This window comes from Gadus chalcogrammus, chromosome 6 (genome assembly GCF_026213295.1).
Source record: "Gadus chalcogrammus isolate NIFS_2021 chromosome 6, NIFS_Gcha_1.0, whole genome shotgun sequence".
In the NCBI taxonomy this organism is placed as follows: Eukaryota; Metazoa; Chordata; class Actinopteri; order Gadiformes; family Gadidae; genus Gadus; species Gadus chalcogrammus.
In genome coordinates, this window is record NC_079417.1 from 3,053,098 (window position 1) to 3,064,250 (window position 11,153).

Sequence of the window (11,153 nt, forward strand, 5' to 3'; positions counted from 1 at the left end):
TCTCTTTCCTTCTCTTCCAGGAAATTCCTAGAATAACAGAATTGTGATTCCTGTTCTCCGCAGTTCAACTCCTTCGGAGATTGAGACAAAGGAATCGAGGAGGAGAGAAGTAGGAGGATTGTAGTGTGTGCAGTATTTATGTGTTTTTGTGTGTTTGTGTATGTATGCGTGTAATGGGATGCGATTGTTTGCATATAGCAGAATGTGACTCTTTCATGGACTTGTGGACCAGCTAGTCCTACATTCTATATATTAAGATATAGTGGACAGACCACCCTACACTCTCTATATAATAAGCTATAGGGGACGAAAAACGATATAACATGCTATAGGACAGGCAAAACTCTATATAATAATCTATGGGGGACAGACAACACAATATAATAATCTATCGACTTAACTTTTGGGAAAAGACAGCTGTTCTATAATTATAGAGGAAAGTGTTCGCAGAGTCACACTCTCACGGCGGAATAATTCTAATACATGACTGATAACTGCTCTCTTTAGCCGTATACTGTCTGGCGTAGTTTATTGTAAACCGGTGCAGCGAGAGGGAAATTGGAGTGAACATTCCATTATATAGTCACAGACATGGCGCAACATCGCCTCCTTTTGGTTCTGAACAGGTAACTACAGTTACATGCAATCATACATATATCAACATACATATATCAACACTCCCACTTATGAATGACATGTATACTGTACATCTTTAATATAGTCAAATAAACAAACAAAAAGAACATGGCAGTCAAATGTCAAACCCTGCAAATTTCATTAGCTTGAGTTTGGAGACAGGCTTGGTCATAGCATCTACAACCATGTCATCTGTGGGACAGTACACAAGTATCATCTTCTTTTCTCTTATGGTGGACCTAATGAAGTTATACTTAATGTCCACATGCTTACACCTTTGCCTGCACACAGGGTTCCTCACAAGTGCAATAGTCCCCTGGTTGTCCTCATAAACAACAGTTTTCCTCGACCCATAGGTATCTATACCTTTCAGTAGTTGCTCCAAATAGATACAATCCTGTGTTGTTAGAGCTAGAGCCATGTATTCGGCTTTGCACGTGGATAGTGCTACCGTGGGTTGCTTCTTGGTTTTCCATGAGAGCAATGAGCTGTCTTTACTCATGCTCACACAATAACCTCTCGTACTATGCCCGTCGCTGGCGTCTGACCCCCAGTCTGCGTCACTGTATGCTCGAAGGCCTAGAACCTCACTGCTCTTTCTGGAACAGAGCTGTTTGTCTACAGTACCCCTGAGATAACACAAAACATGTTTCACTGTAACCAAGTGCTCATCTGTGGGGTTAGCGTTAGCTTTACATCAGCCATTTCAGGCGCATCCTCAGAATAGTCTATCTTTTGGTCACATGGTGTCTGAGACGAGTCTCCCTAGTTCTACACTCCTGCATGTCAAAACGATTCAGGATCTTTCCAACATACTTCCAGTGTGACATTTTTACGCAGCCATCAGACTGGCTGAAGTCCATGCCCAGGAAATGCTTTCACCTGCCTAGGTCCTTCATCTTAAACCTGGTGGAAAGCATGGTCTTCACCTGCTGCAGCGTTGTTGGCTGCGATGATAAGATCATCCACCCAGATAACAACTATTACCTTTCCTGTCTGTTGGGACTCTTTTGTGTAGACAAAGTAGTCTGCTGGGTTCTGTGTGAAGTTATCATCTATTGGACATGTGTGAGGCATCTCATTCCAATTACGCCCCACTTGTTTCAGGCCATAAATGGACTTCTCTAATTTACAGACTAGCTTCTCTCTATGATGTGAGGGTCTTCTGTCAGCAGCGGCAGCATCCGGCGGCGGGGTGCAGCAGTAGCAGCAGCAGAATCAGGTGTCGTCATGCAGCGGTGTTCCTGGTTCTCCGGTTGCTTGTGTTCTGGTGACAACGTCGCTGGCTGGCTATGCTTGTGTCCAAGCACCTCCGCATGTTATTTGTATTAAAGCCCAACAGGAAGGCAAAGTCATTGTCAAAGTTCACTTGCTTCTGATCAATTGGTGTAATTTTAATAACTTCCTTGGGGTCTTCTAGAATAGTATTGCAGACCTTCGTCGGTGACAATGCTATTGAAAGTAGAGTTGTAAAAGTTATTAATTCCTTTATGAAATAGTTAAAATATAACGTTAGCATACATCTATATAATTGAATGCATATCTGTCGAACTTCTATCCGTCTCATTCAGCTTCTATGGCAACCCTTTTGCATCTCGTCCTGTCGCTTAGCAACGAAGGGACAGCACCAAGGTGACGACACTAGGGTTAGTTGATTACGGCTAAATCGCAAACTACAAAAACAAACAATACGTTTTCATTTCACGTGAATATTTTTTAGATCTGACTGAAGTAAACAATAAAAATTATTACGTAGAAAGCGATTTTGTCTATATACGGAACTTATATATCCATGAAATTTCCCGGCACCCCCGGCAGGCGCAGTGAAGTGGTCCGAAGCAACTTCCTGTAAAACAAACAGCGCGTTGGTCAGGCAAAAGAAGTTGAGGCTTAGGCAATGACAACAGAGGAAAGATCCAAACTGTAAATACATTTATTGTAAGTTTAGCAATGGTCCAATACCATTTTACTTCCGACCCTACCGTGTCTTTTCTCGGGGGATGCAGCTGTTTACAATGTGTGTATTAGTGAACGGATCAGTAAACTCGGTCTCGCTCGATTTCTAACGTCATCAACGATCATATTGATAAAATATACACCACTAACATAGAGCACACTGTAGTGTGCTCTATGTTAGTGGTGTATATTTTATCAATATGATTTAATCATATTAGAAATCACTGTCTGTATTATATAACAACCCTTCAATTAACAACATTTTAAGCTATATTATTAATTGTATTCATATTCCAATTTTCCGTGCTTACAATTTATTTTCCCGATGCTTGCTGTGTTACGTTATGGTCAACGTTTACTATTCTAAAACATGAACGTTCAGCCCAAACGTTATTCTTTATATTTTGTAAATGTGACTCGGGACAAATTGTGGTTTCCTTTTAATTTTCCAAGATGTGTATACTGCGCAGCTACCGTAGTTAATTTCATCCTCATATCATACCAGATGGAGAACTTCATCCTTTATGATGAGCTAGGGTCAGGTAGCAGGTCTGTGGTGTATAAAGGCCGAAGAAAGGGCAGTCTTGGTTATGTAGCCATTATCTGTGCCGATAAGAACAAGAGGCCAGAAATCACCAACCATGTAAGTCTGTGTTTTATATTCCACACCGTGCAACTCAACACACTTGTTTGACCAACATGCTTTCAATGTCTTTGCAATTGTAACGATTATGTAGTGGTTTATTTATTTATATTGATTGATTTATTGTCAATAAAAACCCTTAACCATCATGTAACTGCTGAAATAACCATTTCTAACATAACCATTTATTTAAAATGTAGAGTTTAGACCAAAGCTATAAGAAAATACACATTGACCTTAATTAGAGATAGTCTGTAAATCTTTGAGACAAAAAGGAACATCTCCATGATTGCATGTTTAAAATAGATAATCCACTAATATCTTTGTCGGTAATCAGGTACGCCTCTGCAATGACCTGGACCATCAGAACATTGTGTCCTTCTGCGAGTGGTATGAAACCAGCAATCATCTGTGGTTGGTCATGGAGCTCTGCACAGGTCGGTGGCTACGACTTTAGTCCTGGCTCTAGGCTACACTGCATAAAAACCTATTTTGGTTAACTTAAATTCTAAATTGTAATGGTAACATCCTTTTGTTCAGTACACGTCATATACCAGAGCTTCATGTTTCAATTATGATGCTCGTAGTTTGAAGCCAAGAAATGATATGTCTGATGGAGATTGGCAAAAATAAGTAGATTTTTATTGAAGGATGCATTGGACCTTTTATTCAATTATTTTACTTTCGTTTTTTCATACCGTCTTGAGGTGGCTCCCTGGAGTCTGTGATTGGCCAGGATGGCTGTCTGACAGAAGACATGGTGAGGTCCTTTGGATGGGACATAGTCAAAGGGCTGAAGCATCTCCACCAATCAGGAATCATCTACTCTGACCTCACTCCTGCCAAGGTAAGTCTTCGTCCGTCCCCCCCCACCCCGCTTTCCCAGCTGTGCACAAATGTAGGGCAGACAAAGAAAGTATGAATACCAAGTGTTGACGTGGTGTCTGTGGCTGCTCCTCAGGTCTTGCTGGACGGGGAGGGCGTGCTGAAGCTCAGTAACTTCTGTCTGTCCAGGGCAGCGGGAGAGACCCTGGAGGAGTTCTTCACAATGCTGTGCCTCTCGGGCCAGGCAGGAGGGGAGGGCGGAGAGGGGGACCAGGAGGTCTCTGAGAGCGGCCTCAGGAAGAGGATACGAGGTCCCCGCCGACTCTATTGGTTTTGAGATGATGTCATGTACTGCTAATTGTCAGCTCGTCAAATGGATACAAAACAAAACATAAAGACCGCTAAGAATAGCGAGCATTTAGTTTTAGTTTAAACATTGATCCAAATGCTGACTTGTGTCATGTGTGTGTGTGTGTGTGTGTGTGTGTGTGTGTGTGTGTGTGTGTGTGTGTGTGTGCGTGTGCGTGTGCGTGTGTCCGTGTGCGTGTGCGCACACAGGTTCTCCAGTCTACAGTGCCCCAGAGGTCTTGCAGGGAGCCAATACCAGTCCCAGCTCTGATCTGTGGGCCTTGGGTTGCATGCTCTACCACATGTACTCAGGTAATACACACACACACACACACACACACACACACACACACACACACACACACACACACACACACACACACACACACACACACACACACACACACACACACACACACACACACTTACATACACACAGAAAATCAGTATAGTAAATGAATAACAAATGGTCTAAAATATACAACAGATATATTAAACTGGATTGCTATATGTGCTATATTGAACAGCGCTGTCCTGTTGTTCTTAGGCCGTACCCCTGTGTGAATGCTTAGTTGTGCTGTACCATTCTAAACCAAAGCAATTCCATCTTACAGGAAAGCCTCCGTTCTATTCTGAAAACTACACTGAAATGGTGAAAATGATCACGCACCAGGAGCCTGCACCCCTCAGACAAACAGGTACACAAGTGTACACACACACACACACACACACACACACACACACACACACACACACACACACACACACACACACACACACACACACACACACACACAGACACACACACACACACACACACACACACACACACACACACACACACACACACACACACACACACACACACACACACAGACAAACTGCTTAGGGTAGTCGAACATGACAATGAATCATACCTTCACCATAAACATTTAAAAGGTTGAAACACCTCAAAATATGTTTATTATTAGTGTCTTATTTCTTTGTATCTTTTTGCAGTCGAGGAGTCTGAATCAAGTCCCAGTGTTGAGTTCAAGAGCCTTGTGAAAGGCCTGCTTAACAAAAACGCCAACAAGAGGTCGGTTTCCCCAAATAATACACTCTTCACATTTATCTATTCATGAATTGTTTAATTTATTCTCTCTATTGTGATTGGTTTGTGTCTTCAGAATGGATTGGCCAGAGCTGCTGGACCACCCTTTCTGGGCCCAAATGAAGGAGGAGGAGGAGGAGGAGGAGGAGGAGGAGGAGGAGGGATGGTCTGAAGATGGAGAGGAAGAGGATGAGGGAGAAGGCGATGGTCCTGATGGAGATGACGCCATCAGTTCAAGGTTTGTTGTCGCATTGTGGATTGATATTATAAAGATACAGATTACAATTTTACACAGAGTAGGAAAAAGCTTTTCACCTTTTTTTTTAAACCGATTATAGGGTCCATTCAAAGATGCTAGCTTTCTACATTTCAAAATCACAACACTAACACTGACACTTCAGCCAAGGCATGCAGCTGCCTTGGGTAAATAAGGACTGTACTTACGATGACAAAAGTATGGACCAGAACAAGCACCCCTGAGGAGACAGTCAGAGCTGGGGAATGTCCCAGCAGTTAAATGTCAGCAGTGATGTTTGTGCACATAAGGCATGCTCTACACATAAAACATGTTTGCTTTGGCCGCTATTCAAAGGAGAGGAAAGGCCTGTACGCAATGTGGGAAACCGAACAGGCTGCAGCCACAAACAAAGCCACCACGTTCAAGAGATTACGTTTTAGGGTTTACTTTATTTTTGTAAACATTTTGCCGGGTTCTGACACAAAGCATCTGCTTGAAATGCTTGTACCTCTAACATCTGTACAAGTAAAACTGTGTGGTGTATATGTAAGACCAGAGGCAGGCTTCTCTGATACAAATCCCTGTCATGAAAGACAAAAGTCACAGACAAAGCTCCATTTGACTCCCCCCCCCCCCCCCCCTGAATTCAAAAACAGTGTTAAATGCCTCGCGAGTGAAACTCACTACAATGGAGGAAGATAAGGGCACTGCTTTGCCCCTGGGCCGCCCACAGGAGTGAATGAGATGGGGTTTTCATGTTTGTCATCAATTGATCAATTAATCTTCAACCCTTTACAATGAGGGTGCATAAATTAAACACTAATCTACATAAGAAAGTGCAGAAATGCACATCCAATAACAGACACAAAGAAACACATACACAGTTGAATAAGGCTCTAGTATTCATTAACTAATGCTCTAAATGTTAACTAATGGTGTTCAAGGTAACTTGGGGAATGGTGTTCATGTTAACTAAGGTCTTAATTTATGCATTATTTAATTGGTTTGTGGTTACCCACTAACCCTTACCCTAACCTGATACGCTGATGCTGTATAATAATGCTTATTACTGCATTATTCTATATTATTATACATTATTATTAAGTATTGTTAAACATTGTTAAACTTATTATAAAGTCTTACCGACGCATCATCCGATAGGTCCAACCCAAACCAAAGGCTCTCAGACCGAACGCTGGGCAGTGGGAGCGCTGGCCCGTCCTCCACCCAGACACCAGGCCACCGCCTGGGGCAGGACCCCGTGAGACGGAGGGCGTCCCACCCCCTGGCCCCCAGCCGCTCCTTCTCCCTGGGTAATGTAGTTCTTTATCACAAGGCTGGGATGTAAGCTTCAATTAGTCCTTCCTGATTTGATTTAGCTGATGGCTGGTTTAATCCGTCGTTGCAGATGCGTCCACGCGTACAGTGCACACCTGTGAGGTTCAAGGCATCGTCATTTAACTGTCAAATATTTGTTTTAATTTAAATTTTTGTTTTATTCCCAAATTGTCGTGTCTGTGTGTGTGTGTGTGTGTGTGTGTGTGTGTGTGTGTGTGTGTGTGTGTGTGTGTGTGTGTGCTTGTGTCCGCCCCAAACAAACGCACACACACAAACATATTTACACACACTAACAAACACGCACACTCATATGTATGCACGAACGAACACATGGTCTTTACTTTTTTATGTTAATCACTCACGCTGTGAGATCCTTTTTGCACACAGGGCTTTTACTGTGCAAAGTAAACAGAACATGCTTTGAATGGAAACACACGTTTTCCTTTCTTTATTTTATCCACACCATTCAATCCTTTTTTTCAAGTTTTTCTTTCGCTCTCACATTCATTGGGTATACAATATCCAGCTCATTCAATGGATTAAATAGACGAACCATCTCTATGTTATCCAAGTTGCAGGCTCCTAACTTTGCCATTTTTTTTACCAGTACTGATTTCACACTCAGTGCCCTTTGTTTGGCCGGAAATGCAAAGGCAATGATATACTTTGAACTTTTTCATTCTTTTCTTCAGATAATGTTTCAGATCTAAGACCGAAGAGCGCAGATAACGATAGCTCTGAGGCAATGTTCCTGCTAAGGTAAATCAAGTTACCTTTGCTTTCAGACTCTATCATTCGAGCTAGCTGGAGGCATACTCAGTCATATTTTATAAGGTAAATCAATTGATCTATGGATCAAAATCCGTCTCGATCTTAGAAAGCATACAGTTATTCGCAAGAGCATCTAACAATATTATTATCTTCAAAATAACACATAGTCCAAACAATGTCTTCTTTTAAATTTAATCACAATTTATGAATCAAAGACAATCAATTACACAGCTCATTCATTGTATGCATAACAAAGAGACAAAAGCACTACCATTACATGAGAAACGTCACTGAAATATATAAACTATTTTACAGTAGTCTATCTGTAGATGGCAGCAGAGAGTCACACATGTGGTCCAGGGTCTCTGCAGTGACTACCGAACCCCAGATCTGCTGTCGATACTCATTTCACTAACGGTTAATCAAATCCCCCCCTGACCCAACCATAGCAGCCGTGCGACCCCAAGAAGAGGCTGCAGTATTCCGGACCCCCCCTCCCAGCTTCCTGCATCCAAGGTTACACACACTCCACTGAGTACCATTTCTGAGTCCCCGTCAGTTGACCAATCACCAGTCGGTATGGGTACACGACACTGATAGGAAAGCTATTGTATATGATGAAAAGTGTAAATCTCTCTCCGAGTTTACACTGGTTGTGACTCGGATTAAATTAAAAACACTGTTCTCTAACACCCCCCTCGTCCCTAAAGAATGCTTTTGTACAAATAAATAAAAAGTATGAATGTGACTGGACGACTTTTATTGACTCAGTGTGAGCGGAATAAAGACAATTAAAACAACAAGCCAAGCCCGCCCTACACATATAAGTACAGATTTCAATATATTAATAAATCATTCTAATATAATTACATTCTTATATTTTCCTTGAACCATATTAAAGTTATGATCTGAGACAATCTGCACACTAGCTAGACATCATGTGTCCTTCAGAAGCAATGGGCAAAGAATACCACAGGGTTAAGGTGTAACATGAAAATCCCAAAAGACAGAATAACCTAATGTAGATTCAACATGATTAGATTATATGATATACTATGCTATATTCAATTACTGGGATAATGATGGTTGAAATTATTGTAGTCCGCAGTGTTTTGTTGCTGTTTGTCTAATGCTGCTCTCTGCTGATGGTCAACCTGGTTTTCGGTGTGTCCTATACCCTGTGTTGGTTAACATGATAATAATCAATAATAATTAACCTGATGTTCGATCCATTCTCACCATGCCGTCATAAGGCCCATGAGAGCGACCCTGGCAGCGACACTACTTCCTGTGTGGAAGCCCTGCTGTACACCGACGCGGACATGACCGTCGCCGCGGTGATCGACAACCCCAAGGTACACACACGCACTCACACACACACCCGCACAGCCACACATTAACATTTCACACTACTGTTCACTACTGTCATTGCTTCCTATACATTATTGTTCTACACAATTGCGCTGGAGCGTATTGATACAGTATGGGGATAACTAGATGTGTCTTTTAAAAATAGAAATATCTAGTAAAATAATTTGGTTGAAGAGGTGCGGGAAATAATTGTCTTGGTGTATTTTTCCTGACCAGATTCTGCACAGCCCGGCCGTACGGTTTGACCCAAAGACTCTGTGTGTGCCAGCGTATTCAGGTACTCTCTGACATCCAAGACGGTGTCATACGTCGTGGATGCACGTTGCAGCTGATTCTCGATAATGGGATGTTTGTTACCGTGGATTTAAGAACCATAGCATGTCATTTATTGTGTAAACGATAGGCTAGGATTGTAGTTATAGTGTAATACAATCACACCTCACTTTACATTATTGCACATTATTGGATATGTATTGTAATAATTATAATTAGGGATGACATTTATATAGCATATTTCTTGAACTCTATGCGCTAGAAACAACAAGTTGTAAAAGCAAAAGCAAGAAAACAACAACGTTAAATAATCGTAGGGCCTTATAGGCTAATTTAAAGAAGTGTGTTTTCAGTAGGCCTTTAAACGTTTTGCTGTGTGTGTATTAAACCACATTCCCTAGGAAGTGAACACACTTTTACTGCCTGTTAAAGCAGGGATGATATAAACATGATATTAAACTGTATTCTTTATTGTAGAGAATAACGTTTCTGCACACACACACACGCACGCACGCACGCACGCACGCACGCACACACACACACACACACACACACACACACACACACACACACACACACACACACACACACACACACACACACACACACACACACACACACACACACACACACACACACACACACACACACACACACACACACACACAGTGGACAAGCTCCGATCCCTGAGCGACGAGGAGTGGGACGTCTTCCTCCTGCAGCTCTGCTCCTCCCTGGAGGGAACGGCCGCGCCTCCTCCTCCTCCTCCTCCTCCGGCCTCCTCTTCCTCCTCCAGCCCTCCTCCTCCTCCTCCTCCTCCTGCCGCTGCGGCAGTCCGCTCCAGAGTCAACCTGCTGGGCTACCTGTGTAGCGCCGCGGTCGCCCGCGGAGACGTAGCCACCCGGCTCATCAACTCCCGCCTGGTAGGAGTTCAACCCACGCACGCGCGCCGGCACAAAGACGCACGCACACACGCATAGACAATATAGTGCAAGACACGTCGGTAATGTCTACAAGAAGATTATAAGTTGAACTCTGAAGCTGCAAAAAATGATGCTTATTATATACTTTTTTTATCAGATTCATATTTATGTAGAATATTTAGGTGATAACATGATGGTCACTGTTCATGGCTTCAGTTTATCTTTCCCTCCATCCCCCCCCCCCTTTTTTTTTAATGCACATCCAAGTGGCTGATTGGGCGAGTTATCCGACCAGCCCTGTCCTCACAAATAGAGAACCAGGCACAAATCGAATACTGCGGTTATCTGTAGTAAACCAAACCAATAAACCAAGCCTGGAAAAGGAAAACACTTCTTTTTTTTCCAACACTGATTATTTTTATTGTATATTTGTATTAACGTCCCTCCATTCATGTTCATTGCTATTACTGAATCACTTAAGTCCGGGACAAAGCTTTGATCCATGGCCTCCTCAGCCACGGACTGTTTGTTTGAAGATAACTCGGGCCTTCCCTCAGACTCCACTGCCCCTCGTTCCTCCCGTCCGTCCTGACCGATTGCAGCTCTGCGTCTGCGGCTCTACTTTGTCCACACAGTGAACCGAGCGCGTTGTCTGTGTCTTCCTCCTCTCCTCTCTTGATTGCCTCTCTGCAGCTGGCCGTGTTGACACATCAGCTGCAGCAGGCCCCTTCCTGGGAT

The 11,153-nt window shown here is 42.8% G+C and overlaps 2 protein-coding genes across 2 annotated transcripts in view; both read left to right on the top strand.

Moving 5' to 3' along the window:
- The first annotated feature begins 2,476 nt into the window (after positions 1-2,476).
- Positions 2,477-9,737, top strand: LOC130383712 (serine/threonine-protein kinase ULK4-like). The gene is made up of 14 exons (XM_056591452.1): positions 2,477-2,574; positions 3,098-3,235; positions 3,573-3,672; positions 3,943-4,082; positions 4,197-4,371; positions 4,619-4,720; positions 5,023-5,106; positions 5,408-5,486; positions 5,578-5,739; positions 6,901-7,052; positions 7,770-7,836; positions 8,298-8,364; positions 9,102-9,203; positions 9,436-9,737. Exons 2-14 carry the CDS (start codon positions 3,098-3,100, stop codon positions 9,505-9,507), a joined length of 1,440 nt encoding a protein of 479 aa, XP_056447427.1. The 5' UTR covers positions 2,477-2,574; the 3' UTR covers positions 9,508-9,737.
- Positions 9,561-11,153, top strand: part of LOC130384240 (serine/threonine-protein kinase ULK4-like) — a 9,051-nt gene continuing 7,458 nt past the window's right edge. The window contains exons 1-3 of the mRNA XM_056592348.1: positions 9,561-9,567; positions 10,327-10,415; positions 11,109-11,153. The exon at positions 11,109-11,153 is cut by the window's right edge and continues 2 nt beyond it. Of these exons, the coding sequence (XP_056448323.1) occupies positions 9,561-9,567; positions 10,327-10,415; positions 11,109-11,153 (141 nt within the window). The remainder of the gene's footprint in view (positions 9,568-10,326; positions 10,416-11,108) is intronic.